Source organism: Melanerpes formicivorus, unplaced genomic scaffold (genome assembly GCF_026170545.1).
Source record: "Melanerpes formicivorus ecotype bairdi unplaced genomic scaffold, bMelFor1.0.p_v2 SCAF_8, whole genome shotgun sequence".
NCBI classification, from domain to species: domain Eukaryota; kingdom Metazoa; phylum Chordata; class Aves; order Piciformes; family Picidae; genus Melanerpes; species Melanerpes formicivorus.
In genome coordinates, this window is record NW_027142360.1 from 8528202 (window position 1) to 8543123 (window position 14922).

At 41.6% G+C, this 14922-nt stretch overlaps 1 protein-coding gene across 9 annotated transcripts in view; it reads left to right on the forward strand.

The window, feature by feature from the left end:
- Positions 1 to 200: 200 nt before the first annotated feature.
- The window catches only part of SOX5 (SRY-box transcription factor 5), a 306951-nt gene continuing 292229 nt past the window's right edge, over positions 201 to 14922 (forward strand). For 7 of the 9 annotated variants that reach the window (XM_068141928.1, XM_068141930.1, XM_068141929.1 and 4 more), the window contains exon 1: positions 1177 to 1353. In XM_068141928.1, coding sequence (XP_067998029.1) covers positions 1316 to 1353 — 38 coding nt within the window. In that variant the 5' untranslated portion in view covers positions 1177 to 1315. Of the gene's footprint in view, positions 397 to 1176; positions 1354 to 7415; positions 7484 to 14922 lie in introns of those variants that run through there. The other 2 variants (XM_068141932.1, XM_068141933.1) reach the window with 2 other exon arrangements.

The window sequence follows — 14922 nt, forward strand, 5'->3', positions numbered from 1 at the left end:
TACCTGATTGCCCTCCTCGTCTGCCAGATTTTTATCTAGATCACTGGAAGTGCCGCGGAGGCTGCGCTCCGACAACCAACCGGCCACCTTCTTATCGGGGGCTGTCTAGGCAGGGGAAATTAGGGAGATCCACGGCGGGAGGGATTCCTCTTGCTCGTCCGGGGTGGGGAGGAGGATGGGGGTAAAAAGGAAACAAGAAAAGCCCTAGCAGAGGAACGGAAAGTTTATTTTGGTTGTTTGTGCGTGCGTGCCCGCTGTTCTGGCATGTGGCTACCTTTTTCCTCGCACAGAACGGGGCTGTTTGATGAAGTTTGGAGCTGAGGAAACTTAGGGTTTGTTGCCAGGACGGTTCGCAGTACTTTGTGGAGAGCAAGAGCTAACAGTGAGACCGACAGAGTGAGTGACAAGTTGTTTACAGGTTTCCTTGAAGGGGCCTCTGCTATATTTCAATCTGTCAAAGTTGCTTTTCTTCCCTCAGAACAATGCCTGATTGTTGTGCGGGGTGGTTTGGGTATTTGTTTCCCCCCCTCTCCCCAAAGAGAAAGAGGGAGAGAGAAAGCGAGAGAGCGGAGAGGGAAGGGGGGGTGGGGGGAGAGAGAGAGAAAGGAATGAAAATTCTTCGGAGCACAAATGCCTTTGGTAACATGTTTATGTGTCTAATCTCGCCCCCCCCCCCCCCCAACTCCGAGAGAGTTGATAACTGTTTCAATTTAATCACTCTGCTCTTGTTCTATCTTCTTTCTCCACCGATCTTCCTCAGCGCAGGAAATTTGCTCCTGGTTTGCCGTTTGAGGTGGATTGCCGGGCTTTTGGGGTTTTTGTGGTGGTGGTGGTTTGTTTTTTTTCTGCCTCCCCCCCCCCCACCCCTTTTCCCCAACAGCAGCCGCCTCTCACCCTCCCTCCCTCCCACCCGCCCCCCCTAAGGTTTCAGGACATTGAAGGGGTTGACTTTCTCCGTCCTGCCGCCGTGGCGGCGGGAGAGCAGGACCGGCAGCGCGGGGACCGGCAGCGCGCGGCGGCTGCCCAGCGCCTCGCGGCCGCGGCGGGGGGGAAGCTGCGCGAGCAGGCTGGCTCGCGGCGCGCTGCTGCCCCTTTAAGAGACTGGTCAAGGAGTCCTAGCTCTGAGCGAGCCGGGAGGGAGGGAGGGGAGGGGAGGGAGGGAGAGAGGGAGGGAGGGAGGCAGGCAGGCAGGCAGCGAGAGAGAGAGAGAGAGAGAAAATCAATCGGTTTTAGAAGGTTTGGACTCACTTGACAGGTTCAGTTGGAGGCGACCATAGGTGGCTGCTGTGACAAAGGGAAATTGTGCTTTTCCAGCATGCTAACTGACCCTGATTTACCTCAGGAGTTTGAAAGGTGAGTCGAGTTGTTGGGGCGGGGGGGCCGCTGCCTTTTGCCTTGGGGGGTGTGCGTGTGTGTGTTACCTTCCCCCCCCCCCCTTTTTTTTTTTTTTTTGTTTGTTTTGTGGCTTCTTGTTGTGTTTTTAAATTATTTTTCTTTTTATTTCCCTTTTTATTTTTTTAACTGTATTTACATGAGCACGCGTGTTTGCGCGCCTGTGCGCGGCTGGGCTGCCCACGGTGCAGGCTCGCACGGACACACGGGGGACGGGCGCGCAACTCCGGCGCTTGGCGGCAGGCCGGGGAGATGCTCCTCCCGGTGTCCTGTGCCCCCACCCCCCCTATTCCTGGCGTTACCTTGGCTATTCAGACGGCGTGTCGGTGGGGTAGGGGCGGGGCGGGGGAGCCCCGTGCTTGCGGCGGGCGCCGCCGAGCCCCTCTCGCAGCCACCCCGGCGGAGCGCTCGCGGCGCGCAGCCCTTTTCCGCTGCGTCGGGGGCTGCGGTGCCCTCCTGCAGCCCACCATAACCGGCCCGCCGTGGTACACTGAGCGAGCCGCCTTCCCGGGCAGCACCTCCCCGCCCCTATCCGGGGACTCCCCGGTCGACAGAGGATGCCCGGTGGCGGGCGAAGCAGGGGGTTCAACTTCCAACCTCGCCCTCCCGTCAAACTTGGGAAGGCGCTCCGCCGAGCACATGATCTTTTGTTGATCTAGCAGGAGCGATTATTTTTAGGCAAGTTAATATCCCGGGCCTCTGTCAGGAGGACATCCTTCTGCCTGAGGACATGAGAAAAGGGAAAAAAAGGAAAAAAGGGAGGGGGGGCAAAAAAAAAAAAAAAAAAAAGTGCAACTCGTGCCTCCCAAGTTTTGGCCGCCGCCTGTCGCGGAGTATCAGGAGCGGGGTTTGGGTATGACGTAGGCGAGCCCCTCTCCCCCTGCCCGAAGCAGAAGCCTTCCCTGCTTGGAATTAAGTTTTTGCTGTCACTGGCGACGGCTGGTGACCTCCGATACTCTCGTCTTTATTTCATATGATCTGGCGCACCTAAGAGATTTTGAAGCGTTTTCTCAGGCGGTTGTACACGCGTCCATTGATGATCTGGCATCCCTTCCCTCTGGCTTCATTTTTGAAGGTTATTAATAGTCACTTGTGCGGCTGCAGTAAACAATCCAAACTTTCATTTCTAAGTGGTAAATAAAAGAACGCCAGGATGCGCGTTACTTAGGTTTTTCTCATCTTCGTGAAAGCTACCTCCTGTATAAACATTTGGTTGTATCTGACTATGCAATACAAGCTAGGTGCTAGACCAGCTGGTTAAAAATATGCTAAGTCAAGCTGTTCATCGTTCAAACCTACTGAATTTGATAGTAAAGGCATAGAAAAGAAGACAAGATAAAAACATTTTAAGTGGGACGAGGAACACTCATGCAGAGAAAGGGAAGGAAAGAACGTTTGAATTAAAAGATCGGAGAAAAATGAAATAGGGAAATGCAGATTAGAACTGTTTTAACGCTTGCTGTTCTTATGCTGCAACTAGAACACTTCCTTACTAGAAAGTGGAATTGGCGTGATTGCAAGGTTGTTGTTAATACAATTAGTTTTCCAGACCTGCTTGGAATACTTGGTGTTTATCCTTGGTTTATCATCAGTAACAGAGCAAAATTGTTTTTGTTCACGTGCATTATATTAACTTAGCTCAACTACCTGAGGATGTGGTTACTGTTTCTGGTGTTGAATCTGGTCTGTCATCATGATGATGCATTTGTCTTGTTCATACAATACAGTATTTCATAGGCTTCATTACGATCATGCATGTAAGTTTATAAAAGCAAGCGCTTTTGATTATTCTTTGAACTTTGTGATTAACTGAATACTTGTAAACTTTGTGAAGCAGAGCGAAGTCCTTTCATTTTTCCTGTTGGGGGACTTTCTGAAAAAATCTGAAGTCTGTCTGCAGTACAAATATATCCATGTAAATTTTATATATAAATAAATATTTGCGAACAAAACATCCTCCTTAGAAATGGAGCAAGCTTCTCCACTCTCCTCCCCCCTGCATACATTTCATTTTCAGAGATCCCAGCTTTGCTCTTGTAAACATTCTAGTTAAATAATCAATACGCTGCTCTCCTTTTGCTGTGCGGATAATAGCAAGCAGTGGAAATGGGAAGCAATAAAAACAAACCTCCGAACATGTAATTTATTTTTTTCTTTTTAAATTTCCCTTCTGAAGTTGAAATTGGCAATACAAACCAATATCTGTTAATCATTACCATTTGTTTACATTGTGTGTTTGACTACAGTTACACACACATACACAGATACTGTCCGTGTAATGTATGCGTTCATCAGAAAACAGCTATGAGGATGCACTTTCTCTTACACAGATGCACAGACCCTCACACACACATGCTCAGAGTTCATGTCTGTATGTGTGCATGATGCACAGTTATTATTTTTAGACACTTATGGCAGATTATATTCTCTCAATCTCGGTAAACAGAGTTCCTGGAGCACATTTCTGTAGTCGCTGGGGTCCAGCATGTTGGTTCTGCATGACTGACTTCATTTTTGTTATTACTGTCCATGTCCCACTACTCCCTTTTAAACTTGAATACAAATTACAGGAAGGCAAAGATTTATCAGGTGAAGTTGTTTACAGTTCAGGTCTCAGAGCGTCTGTGTATATCTCAGGAGGTTACTCTTCTTTCCATGTCATCTTTCCCGTGATGTTTCAGTGTATTCTGGTAAACTGCAAACAATTCAGAAACTTTCAGTCACCTCAACTGAAGGGATCTGGATCAGGGGGACTTCTCTTGTATGTCTGTGTCTATTATGAGGGGGGACCATTTACGGTACACAGTTGGAATGAAAATGAATCCTCAGTGTCAGATGAATAAACATTCATTAATTCATTCAGCATCACTAGTAAATTGCAGTAGGTTTTGTGAATTAGCATGTATAATTAATTACCATACCAAAAATGTGAGGGTTTTCATCCTTTCCTGAGAAGCTACTTGCATGTCTGTATTTCTGTTTGTGGCTGTTCGGCTACCTTATTGAGGAGCATCAGCATGCATGCACTGAGGGGGATGATGTTTGCAGAAACGTAGGAAGAAATTATAGCTGGGATCTGCTCCGTTTGTTATACAGGGAACGGATAACTTCTGGGATGTACTTTGTGGTCTACCTGTGGCACACTGAATTTGTTGTAAAGAGCTCAAAAAGAGTAACTGCTTTGTTTGGGTTTTCTTCTTCCTTTTTTTTTTTTTTTTTAATTAAGATGAGTCATTATATTTGAATATAACAAGTATGGACACAATAGAAAGTTTACTTCATTGAAGAAAAGATAAAGGCAGTGTGGCCAGAAACATAGTGAACAGCTGTGAAATTTACAGAATGATAAAATCTCAGAAATGTTCAACATAAAGTTTTAATGTCTTAATAAAATCTGATAAATGAAAAATAGATAAAGTGACTGCTTAACAATGTCCCTAGTGTATGGAATGTTCTTAAACCCAAATTAATTACTGCATATTTACATTTCTCTGTAGACTGAGAGGCTGTGCTAGGCATCTGAACAGTGACATCCTTTATCTTTTCTTTCTCTTTCTCTTTTTCATTCTTCTCTTCTTCCTTTCTATTTTCAAAATTGTTTTCAACATGCTAATTCAAGGAAAAGGGGTATGCAGTGTTTGTGGGAGGAAGAAGGATGGATTAGTGCTTCCATGGGGAAAAGAAGAGCTGGGAAAGACAAAAGGCGTGCATGGGAGCAGTAGGGATGGGGACAGTAGATCAGGTTTAACAGTTACAGTCACTAGTTTTGTGCACTCAAAATGTTCTCTGTGTTAGTGAATAGCTTGTAGAAAGGAAAGGCTCAAGGATGTGTAAAGCAAGCCTCTGCTGGGAGGAAAAAAATATACTTAGCTGCTTAACTGCTGCACTGCACGAGTCATTTCAGACTCCCACTGAATTTATTTTGGGATTGTACCAACACTGTCAAATGGAGAAATCATTTTCCTAAAAGGAAACTTTGCGTATTCTGAAGTGCTTTTCTTAGCTAAAGTTACCCTAAAAGCTTTCTTCTTCTCCTGTGTTTGCTGAGAATTTTGGAGAAAGACTAACACCTTTCTATTACCCAGTTTGCTCAGAATTACGCTCCACTCTCCTAAAATCTACCTGTAGAAGTAAGAGTGATTATTCCTTCATTTAAAAGCAAACAATGAGATTTCTGTAATACTGGGCTGAATAGCTTTTACCTTCCACTGAGATGTTTTGAGAAAAGGACTTTGTTGCTTACGTTTGTAGTTCTAGGGGTCTGGGATCTGGAGAATAAATACAGTGCCGGTTAAAAGTTTCAGATACTGGCTTTTTGCAGTGACATGATTTAATTTTTCGGAAATAAGGCAGAAGGAATGAATGCATTTGTAGACGACTCATTAATGTCCCATGTGCACTAATTTCATTTGTTGTGCTTATGCTTAGCGAGGAAGAAGTTGACTGTTACAGATGATAGATTTTAATGAACATCTCAATAATTTACCAGTTGCCTAAATTGTGCGCTAGACTCAGAAGGCAAAAGCCCAACTGAGAGAGCTGATGAGTGACACACCAGCCCGCACAATTCAACTGCTGTATTCATTGCGTTTGAATCAAATCGGGAGTTTGGCATTACTAATTCTGGGTGGCTGGCTCATCATATGCATTCAAGGAGTTAATTAAAACACACACAAACACATACACACACTCTCCCACCAAGCATCTTGTGATGTTTATGTGCATAGTGTGTTTGATTGGTACCTTTAGATAGGAGAGGAATTGTTTTTCCTTCTCTTGCTGTCCAGAAATCTTAAATATATAACTAGTTTACAAAATATTTGCTACTTCTCAGGGAGCTTTTAACAACCATTTATGGCTTTATCATTTAGGAGGCATACAGTACCTAGTTGAGTTACTTAAATGTGAAGCTCCCTGAAAGGATACCCATATGTCTGTGTGGTGTGATGTATCTGTAGCTGTATAAAATGCACTTGTACAATGTTTATACAGGAAAAGGAGCATCTCCTCCTAAGGTAGATTTATAGTTTCTTCGTATGTGTTTCATGCTATGCTTAAATCTCTTAATGTTGAATACCTGCATGTGTACGTGTCAGATACCTTTGCATTCACAACTCTGGTAGAGGTGAGTCCTTGACATCCTCATTTTGTTGTTTTTGTTTTGTTTTGTTTTTTAATTAATTTCTTACTCAGGCCTTGTTATAGTATAATTGTATGTGGAGGGAAAAAACATGTCATTAAGTTATATCTCTACGCACTGGAAGTATTCAATACCTGGCAATTCTGCTACTGTAGTCGAGAAAGAAGCACTCACAGCAATTAATCAATAGCTGTAGTATGTCTCTGCCTATGGCAAGGAGTTTAACAAGTAGGATTGTTAGAAGCAAAGAGCTTTTACTTTTTAAAGCATCTGTGGTTTTTAATTGAACTTGGAAAATGCATGAAATCTTCTGTACTTCCTACAAAAGGTAGAATTGTGTTGAATTTGAGTATGATAGGCACTGCACTCTAAGCAAATCCTTATCATATCGTATCATCTAATTCATTACTGCTCGAACTTTTGACACAGGTTGCATTTTTTCTCTTGAGCTTTAGGCTTTGGGCAGTGGGCAAGTATGAGCAGTTGTGTGTGCTATATCTGATGAGGATACACAGTATTTGTACCTTTTGCATCTCCTTCCACAGGCCCTGCTGCTGTCAGAGGACATAAAGTTTTCACCCACGCCTTTGCTGAGGGTTATGACGCTAGCCTGCAGTCTGCCACTCGTCCCACCTCTCCCACACCCTTCCAAGGGGCTAACTTAGTCCCAGTGGCTTGTGCCTCGCCTGGGGCGGGGGCTGGGCTTTCCCTGTGGCCAGCGGGGAGCCCCTCACTATGCAGCCTCTGCGTGAGAGACGCTTCTTGTCACCTCCGCACCAAGCCCAGCCTTCGCCAGCCTGAGGAGGCACAAGTCTAAAAGTTGTTCCTGAGCCCTCATGTCCCTGCGACAGTGTGAAGCTCTGCGCGCGCGCGGAGGGAGCAAATTTTGACAAGATTTTGGAAGAATTTTGATGAGCACTGCTCGCAGGGGCCATGGTACTTGAAGTGAAAGTAAGGAATGAATGGAAATTGTGAGATGTGCAGTGGGAATTCAGAGAAGCTGCCTGTCTATTTTTAGGATAGGTGCAAATGTTATTGATTTATTTAAACAGAAAAAGAAGGAAAGGAGAAAGACACAGGTTGAATTTTGGTTGCTAGAGTCCTCAGGCGTTAATATAAGAGGCAGGAGCATTAGAGCTGCTGCTGCCCATGGTATTGATAGGGCGATGGGGGCAGGAAGGAAAGGTGGGTTGGTTTGTTTTGAAGGAAATTTGTGAAAATTTTCCTAACCTCTTACTTTTGGTCTGGCATGGTATTTCTCTTCAACTTGTCCTTTTGTCACCGTGTTTGAGAAAAATAAATGCCAACATGACAATTACTATTTTTGACTTGTAGAACTCTCAAGAGTTGAAGTGAAATTTAGAAAAAGCTTGGGGCTTGTTTTGAAAGCTTGAAATGGCTTTGACCTTGTTTCCCTTAAAAGTAGTGTGGGATTAATCAGGTAACATTTCTCAATTCTCAGATTGTAGTTACATTTGCTGTGTGTAAAATGGGTGTAATGTACCACATTACCTTTTTAATCTTTTAAAAACCAAATGCAGAAATTCCTATCGACAGCTGCTCTTTGAGATCCATAATTATTTTGTTTTGTTTCACCATATACTTCTGCTTTTGTGTTCTCTCAAGTTTATAGGGACTGTCTTCATTGTGTTTTATTTTTCTCCTAGGATGTGAGTGCGTGCTGTTTGACCTAAACATATCATCAAATGTTACCTCAGTGATGTGGTTTTGTGTATGTTTTACTCCTATTACTACGTTTTTATTGCTGTCTTGCTAATCTTAACATGATTCTATTACTTTTGGAGGGAAACATAAGTAGAATGAATAGAAATTTAATTTTCTTGTCTGAATAATCAGAGTTCATTTTAGTGATGTGTGTAAGGGTATGCGCTATTCTCCCGTAGTTAAGACCATTATTTGCATCTCATGTTCCTCCTGAACCTTTGTAGCGCTAGAGAAAAACGGCCTAGGAATGTATTTTAAGTAGAGAGAGACCCATAGAGTTTGTCACCCCTTTGGTTTCTTTGGCGTCAGATGTGATATTTGAAAAATGTGAGAATGAAAGAATACCCCACATCTCAATTAATTCATTTCTCAGATTGGACATGGGCAAAGCTAATGCATCTGGCAGCGAGCTGGAGTTACTTGCTATTGCCTACTCAATAGACAACGTAAGACTAAGAGTGTGGAAAATGTTCGTGGTTCCGAACAGTTTTTAATTTTGTGTTTTTTATCCATAGTTACATGAAAAGATTTCACCACAGTTTCTTTTGCCAATTAAAACAGTGAGCCTAAAAAAACCCGCAGAAGTATGTGTACCCATATGTACAGACGCATTCATGTTTGTTCTCTGGAGAGTGGTTTGTGCATTTACTGGGCTTCATGATGCTGCGTTATCTTCAGTTTGGGAATCCTAAAGACACCGTGCTTTAATAGAGTGTGATGCAGCTAAAATTCATCACAAGCTGAGAGGCCAAACTCCATCTCTCTATACAATTTTTATAATGCTAAGACATTCCTTGTTTGAAGAGAAATACTTCCAACCCTTCATTAAAAATTCTATGGTTTCGGGTGGCCTGCCTGAGTTAGGGTTAAGTCGCTTCAGCAGAGCTTTGTGCTGGGAGGGAGCATTCAGCTTGCTGTAGTTCTGCCCATGCTGTATTTGACTGTAGAGAAGTTACCTATTTTCAGAGAAATTCACTTAGTGAAACAAGACTGAAAACGTTTTCTCCAAAGGTTTAGTCAAGTTTCTATTCATAAGGTTTTCTCTCTAAATGTTGATGCTGTGGCTTCACTGGGGCAGAGACATTTTTTGATAGAAAGAAGACGTGTGGGAAGGTGATGGTTGGTAACGGTGGAGGGAAGGATGTTCTTACCCATTTGGCATGTCTATTAACAAACTAGGTCATTTTGTTGTGTTGTATTTACATGACTTGTTCCTGTGCTGGTGTGAAATGTGAATCACCAAAACATGATGATTATTTAAAAAAAAAAAAAAAAAAAAAGGCTAAATGAAACAAAACTGAGAACTGAAAGGCCAAACGAAATCAAACGAAAACAGAACGTGCAACATTATTCTTTTGGTACAGTTTCTTTCTGCAGTCGCTGAGTAAAGTCAAATAGGTTTCTTTTCCATGTCTGTTAAAGCTGTGCCAGCTTCTGAGTTTGAAAATCACAGGGACATAGAAAATACATTTCTGCATTGAAATTTGGCCTTTGGTTTGTCTTTTTCTCATGGTGTTTGGAGGTTTAAATAGGTATCTGCTCTGGTCAATGTGTTGTAATGAAGGCTATTTAGTCTCGTCTTTGTTGAAACTGTATGGGCATCAAGTTGATTTTGGTTTTGCAACTCAAATTAGGATTTGGCAGAATTTCTCAGTGGAAGGCTCTCATCCTTTGCTTATGTTTTATGAGTTCTGCTCACTTTTGCTGTTCTTGCCTAAATTCTGAAATGAATTGTGTCATTTGGAAAACCATGCTAGGTGTGGTGTTTGCATGAAATACTGTGCAAAGTATGGGAAAGATACTCTGCCACTCAAGTATGCCATGCATCTCTGTTAGAGATAGTCTGCATGTGTATTAGTGTCATTGATTTAGTGTGTTTTTGTAGAGTGCAAGCATCCTGAATCAGGACCCTATTATGCTCGTCACTGTACAAACACACAAAAAAGAAGGTTTCTTTCCATTCCACAGAGCAGCCTTTGTGCTTAGAGCTTAGAGTAATATCAATGTGTCTTTGTATGGGGAAAATTCAGAAACGGAGAGTAGGTAAGAGATCCCTACCATGGCTCATGAATGAGATTTCAGTCCTGAAGCCATGCTTTAGAATTCATAAATTGAGCAATGTGTGTGCCCATATATTCTGTCTGTATATATTTTCTGCACATGTATGTAGAAGTTGTTTTACTGTTAGAAGTACTGATAATATTAATAATAGATTTATGTTTACTATAAAGTCTTTTGATTAGGAATTCAGAGCATTTGGAAACCATTACTATACAAATCTTGAAGATTTCTGTGCTCTTTAGGCTGAGAAGCAAGATTAGTCTCGAGCTATAGATGAGAAAACTGTCACAAAATCATTTGCATGGGTGAGTATAAAAAGTAGAGACACTGACTGCTAGGCCTGTTTTTTAACCTCAAGACCCTCCTTTTCCTTCTTGAGATCCTCAGAACTGCAAATTATAGACTCCTGTCTCACCAATTATAATTTCTGAAGGTTTCATTCTAGCAAGATGAACTACAATATTCAAATTACTTAAATATGTAAAATAGGGACTTTGGAGTATAATTAATAATATAACGTAAAGAAATATTTACAGCCCCAGCTGCATCAGTTAGGGCTGGGAGGGAATACTGTCTGTAGTCCCTGCAATTGTCTGAGTGTGCTTCTAAACTTGCTCCCTACCTGGAGGCAAGTTCAGAGAGCTGGAGTCAGTAGCAGACCCGTGGTGCTTAAGCAGCAAATTGAGAGACACTGTGTACTGCTAACGGTCAGGTAGAGTTTTCATCCTGGAGAACAATTACCATATTCAGCCATATGTACAAGAGCTGTATGTTTTATAAGCTACAGACCAGGCACTAGGGAAGTCCAGTAAAAAATTCTTCACATGGAGACTATTAATGTGAGGAACAGAGTCTACTGAAAGCAGCAATGTAGGCAGCCACAAGCAAGCAAACCAACTATCTTAAAAGGAGAAACTACACTGCAGAACACAAAATGCATTGTGATTCTTACCCACATATTTGACATCTGTTTTTTAAATGTGTGACAGAGATCCAAAATGAAGAAAATGATATAGGCTTATTAATAGGGAGGAATTACTTTCCTTTTCATGATAAAAGTTCTTCTAATCTGTGTTTTGTTTTGATTTTTCCTCATTTCCAACTGTCTGCTCAGTAAAAATAGAGCTGAGTAACTGAGTTCTGCAGGTAGATTTTGTTCTAGCCTGTGTTGCATCTCTTACTACACACTGTTGAGAAACATTCTAGGAGTCCTAGCTGGATTTGATCTCTGTAGCCTATGAATATCATGACTGAGCTACTAGCTTGTTTCCTTTGGTAAGCTTTCTTAGGGAGACTACTTTCAAGGTAATGGTCTATAATCAGGTATGTTCCATAGTGTTTCAGTAGTAGTTATTCAGCAGTGTGTTCACAAAGACCTTTTTTTTGTGATGGGGCCAGTCAAGACATCCTCTAAAATAACTGTCCATTCATTCTGTTTGGATTCAGTGGCACCGAGTTCAGTGTCAGGTCCTAAAAATACAGGCCTTGTTAATGTGCTGCTCATCCCTATCAAAAGGGCTGATGTTTTTCACCCTACTAAACCAGGGTGGCATGAAATGGTGACTCAGGAGGAGATCACTGAGCAGAAGCCTGACTTTCCTTAATCTGCAGGAAAGTTCTATCAGTTGCAATGCCGCCAACATTTCTAAAGCGTCAGGAGAGATTTCTGCAGGCTTCTGCAAATCTGTAGACTTCAGAAGTTCTGTGTCGGCGTGCTTTAAAGACACGTTAACTCTCTGCTCATCCTAAACATGTATCCCTGGCAAGATTAGAATGATCAAAATGAAGGTGATGAAAATGTATCTGAGTTCTGCCAGGGCTAACATCTGGGCTTTAGTGGACTTGGCACGGTACACAGAATCAATCTTTGTTTTGAAACTGTGCGTTTCCTAAGGTACCAATTCCCAGTTGTGGCCATCAAGGTCTTAAGCGAGGCTGCTGCACAAAAAATGCATTCTTCCAAATATGCATTTGTTTGATAACCTCAGTTGTCAAAAGTGTGACCTCTGTTAATTTGTCACCAGGCAAATTATTGTCACCACTTCCCAGATTCCATGAGAACCCCAGGCAGAGGGCAGACCCCCATGCTGGTAAGCATTTCTGGTTTTGCTGTTTGTGGTGATAAACAACCTACTTACAAATGAGTTGATGAAGGTACCTGCAACTGAGATGACTTGACATGGGCTGTCCAGCGCAGTAACAGCAGACTCGGCAGTGGATTCTTGCAGGGCTCACTGACTTCCTCTAGGGCCGATTCCGCCAGAGCAGCATGGACCATCTTACATTTTCATATTAAATAAACTAAATGAGTATCAGATAAGAAAGAGACTCACTGTTGAAATGATTTCTAGAATTTCCTTCTTTATGAGAGTAAAAGAAGGTTAATGGTGATGATGCTGTTATATTTGGGCAGAGTCTGACATGGAAGATTGTATTTTTAAAAGCTATTAAAAAATTAGAGCATAACAGAAGTTACAACAGCATTTTTTTTAAAAAGGAGGATAAATAAAATAGCTTTTTTTACATACATTTGCAGTCTATTGAAAGGCCATCCAAAGTACTGATACCAATTTAAGAAGATGATCTTTTGCCTTAATTATACATCTGGGAGATATTAGCTGAACATTTTGTGGAGAACTGTGAATACCTTAGTTGCCAGTTGTCTAAAATGCTGCTAATGATGGCTTCAGTGCCAGTGTTTTGATGGCTAGAACCTAGGCCTGAATATGAATACAAAGAACTCAATCTAAAAAAAACACGTATGTGCACACACTTTTTATACAAAACAGATTTCTGCCATCTGCTTGGCACTTAGCTTTGTAACTATAGGCTCTGATATGAAAGGGAGCACTGTCCAGGTTATGAATGGTATCACTTTTGTCGCTACCTTAGAAAAATCATAGTGTTTTTGGAAAGCTTGTGTATCCAATGGTTTTCTTCAGTGGAATAATGAAAACATCTGCCTTAGCGAAAGTTTTATGCCTTCCATCATTCTGATGGCAGCATCTCCTTACCCTTGCAAGAGGGATTTTGTAGTGAAGAAAAGTTTCACTTCTGTACCTCAGCATTTCCAAGTGTATCATAGGAGTTTATATGAGTGGCCCTTAGAACTGACACCCCAGATGGTTTATGACACAAAGCACTGTTTGCTTAGGAATACGTTGTATAGCAGAGTCTGTTGCCCAAGCACTGCAGAGCGTGTCAAATCAGCATGGAAGTTAATGGACCAAAAGCCCTTCTGAATTTAACACTTTCCCATTTGATCTGAATTTACAGCTATAAACCAGGACCACAGTTCTCCTTTAGTAGTTCAGTCATGGAAAGTAAAATTGATAGCATAAATTGTTGGCATACAGTACAATCATTTTGACCCAATTAATCCGTTTAAAGATATAGAATGAATGAGACTGACTAAAATCTTTTGTAAAAGCCTATTCATGAACTATATTTTAAAATTTTGGATGTTAAGAGGAACCTTTGGTGTGTATTAATTCGGTATGCTGACCAGTCCATGCTTTACTCTGATATGTTAAGCAGGAGAAATTGCACTGTACGAAAAATCAAAAATCTTTGGCTCTTTCACTCTTTGTTAGCTAATATTGATTTACCTTTGTTAGATTTATCCTTAAAACATGTACAACAAAATATGTTTCTTCTTTGCTTTTCTTCTTTGAAAGGGTTTGATAGTATTTTCCCTTGGGTGCACGTTTGGAAAAAGATGACGAAAACGCAACCCCCTGCATGTAACAAAGCCCTTGTGTTTGGCCATCCATTTAGTGCCGTGTCACATTAGTACTGCATTGTTAACACCTTTGGACAGGGCTAAAGGTTCCTTGCTGCTGTGTCTAGAGAGCTGCTTGTGCCAGATCGTAATATTGCTGGATGCTTTTCTCAATAATTGTTCTTTCCATTTAAAAGTAGGGCTGGATTGTTTGCTCCTGAATTGTCAGGAGGGTGAATAGAAAGACTAATTGTTATTTACACTCTCATTTTATAAAGATTTCCTTTTTTTCTGTGCTACACGATCTTGAGAAAGCACAGCTTTTAAACTATTACGTTTTATTTGCCTGAGTCTGCCTTTTTGTGATCATCCAAGATGATGAAAGAAAGATTAAGTTGGATCTCTGTGGATAAAGTGATAATAATACTGGAAACTGAAAAGCTTCTCCATAGTTTTAGATGAATCATAATGTACAGACAGCAAAAATCTGACTTCTTAAAAAATGTGCGTGAATTAAGTCTTAACAGTGCTTAATAGCCCTAACAAGCTAATAGGCTTGCAGCCCTCTATTATGCCTGCACTGTTTATTCATCCCTCCAGTCTTCTCCTTCCTTTCACCTTTTCCTAACAAGCAATTTGGCATCCTTTCTACAGTTTTATTCAGAGACCTGTTATTCTCACAGGTAGAGTTGAAAACAATAAACCTATTAAACTTAAGAAAATTCTGAATCCCTTTGAGTGGTCATCCAGATGGAAAAGAAAAAAAAAGGCAAGCCAGTTCTCCAGCCACCGTCACCATGCCTTCCCATAGCAACTCTACTGAATTTACTTGTCTTATTAGAGAAACAGTTCTTCATGTTGCATGGGTTTTGTCAGGAGTGGG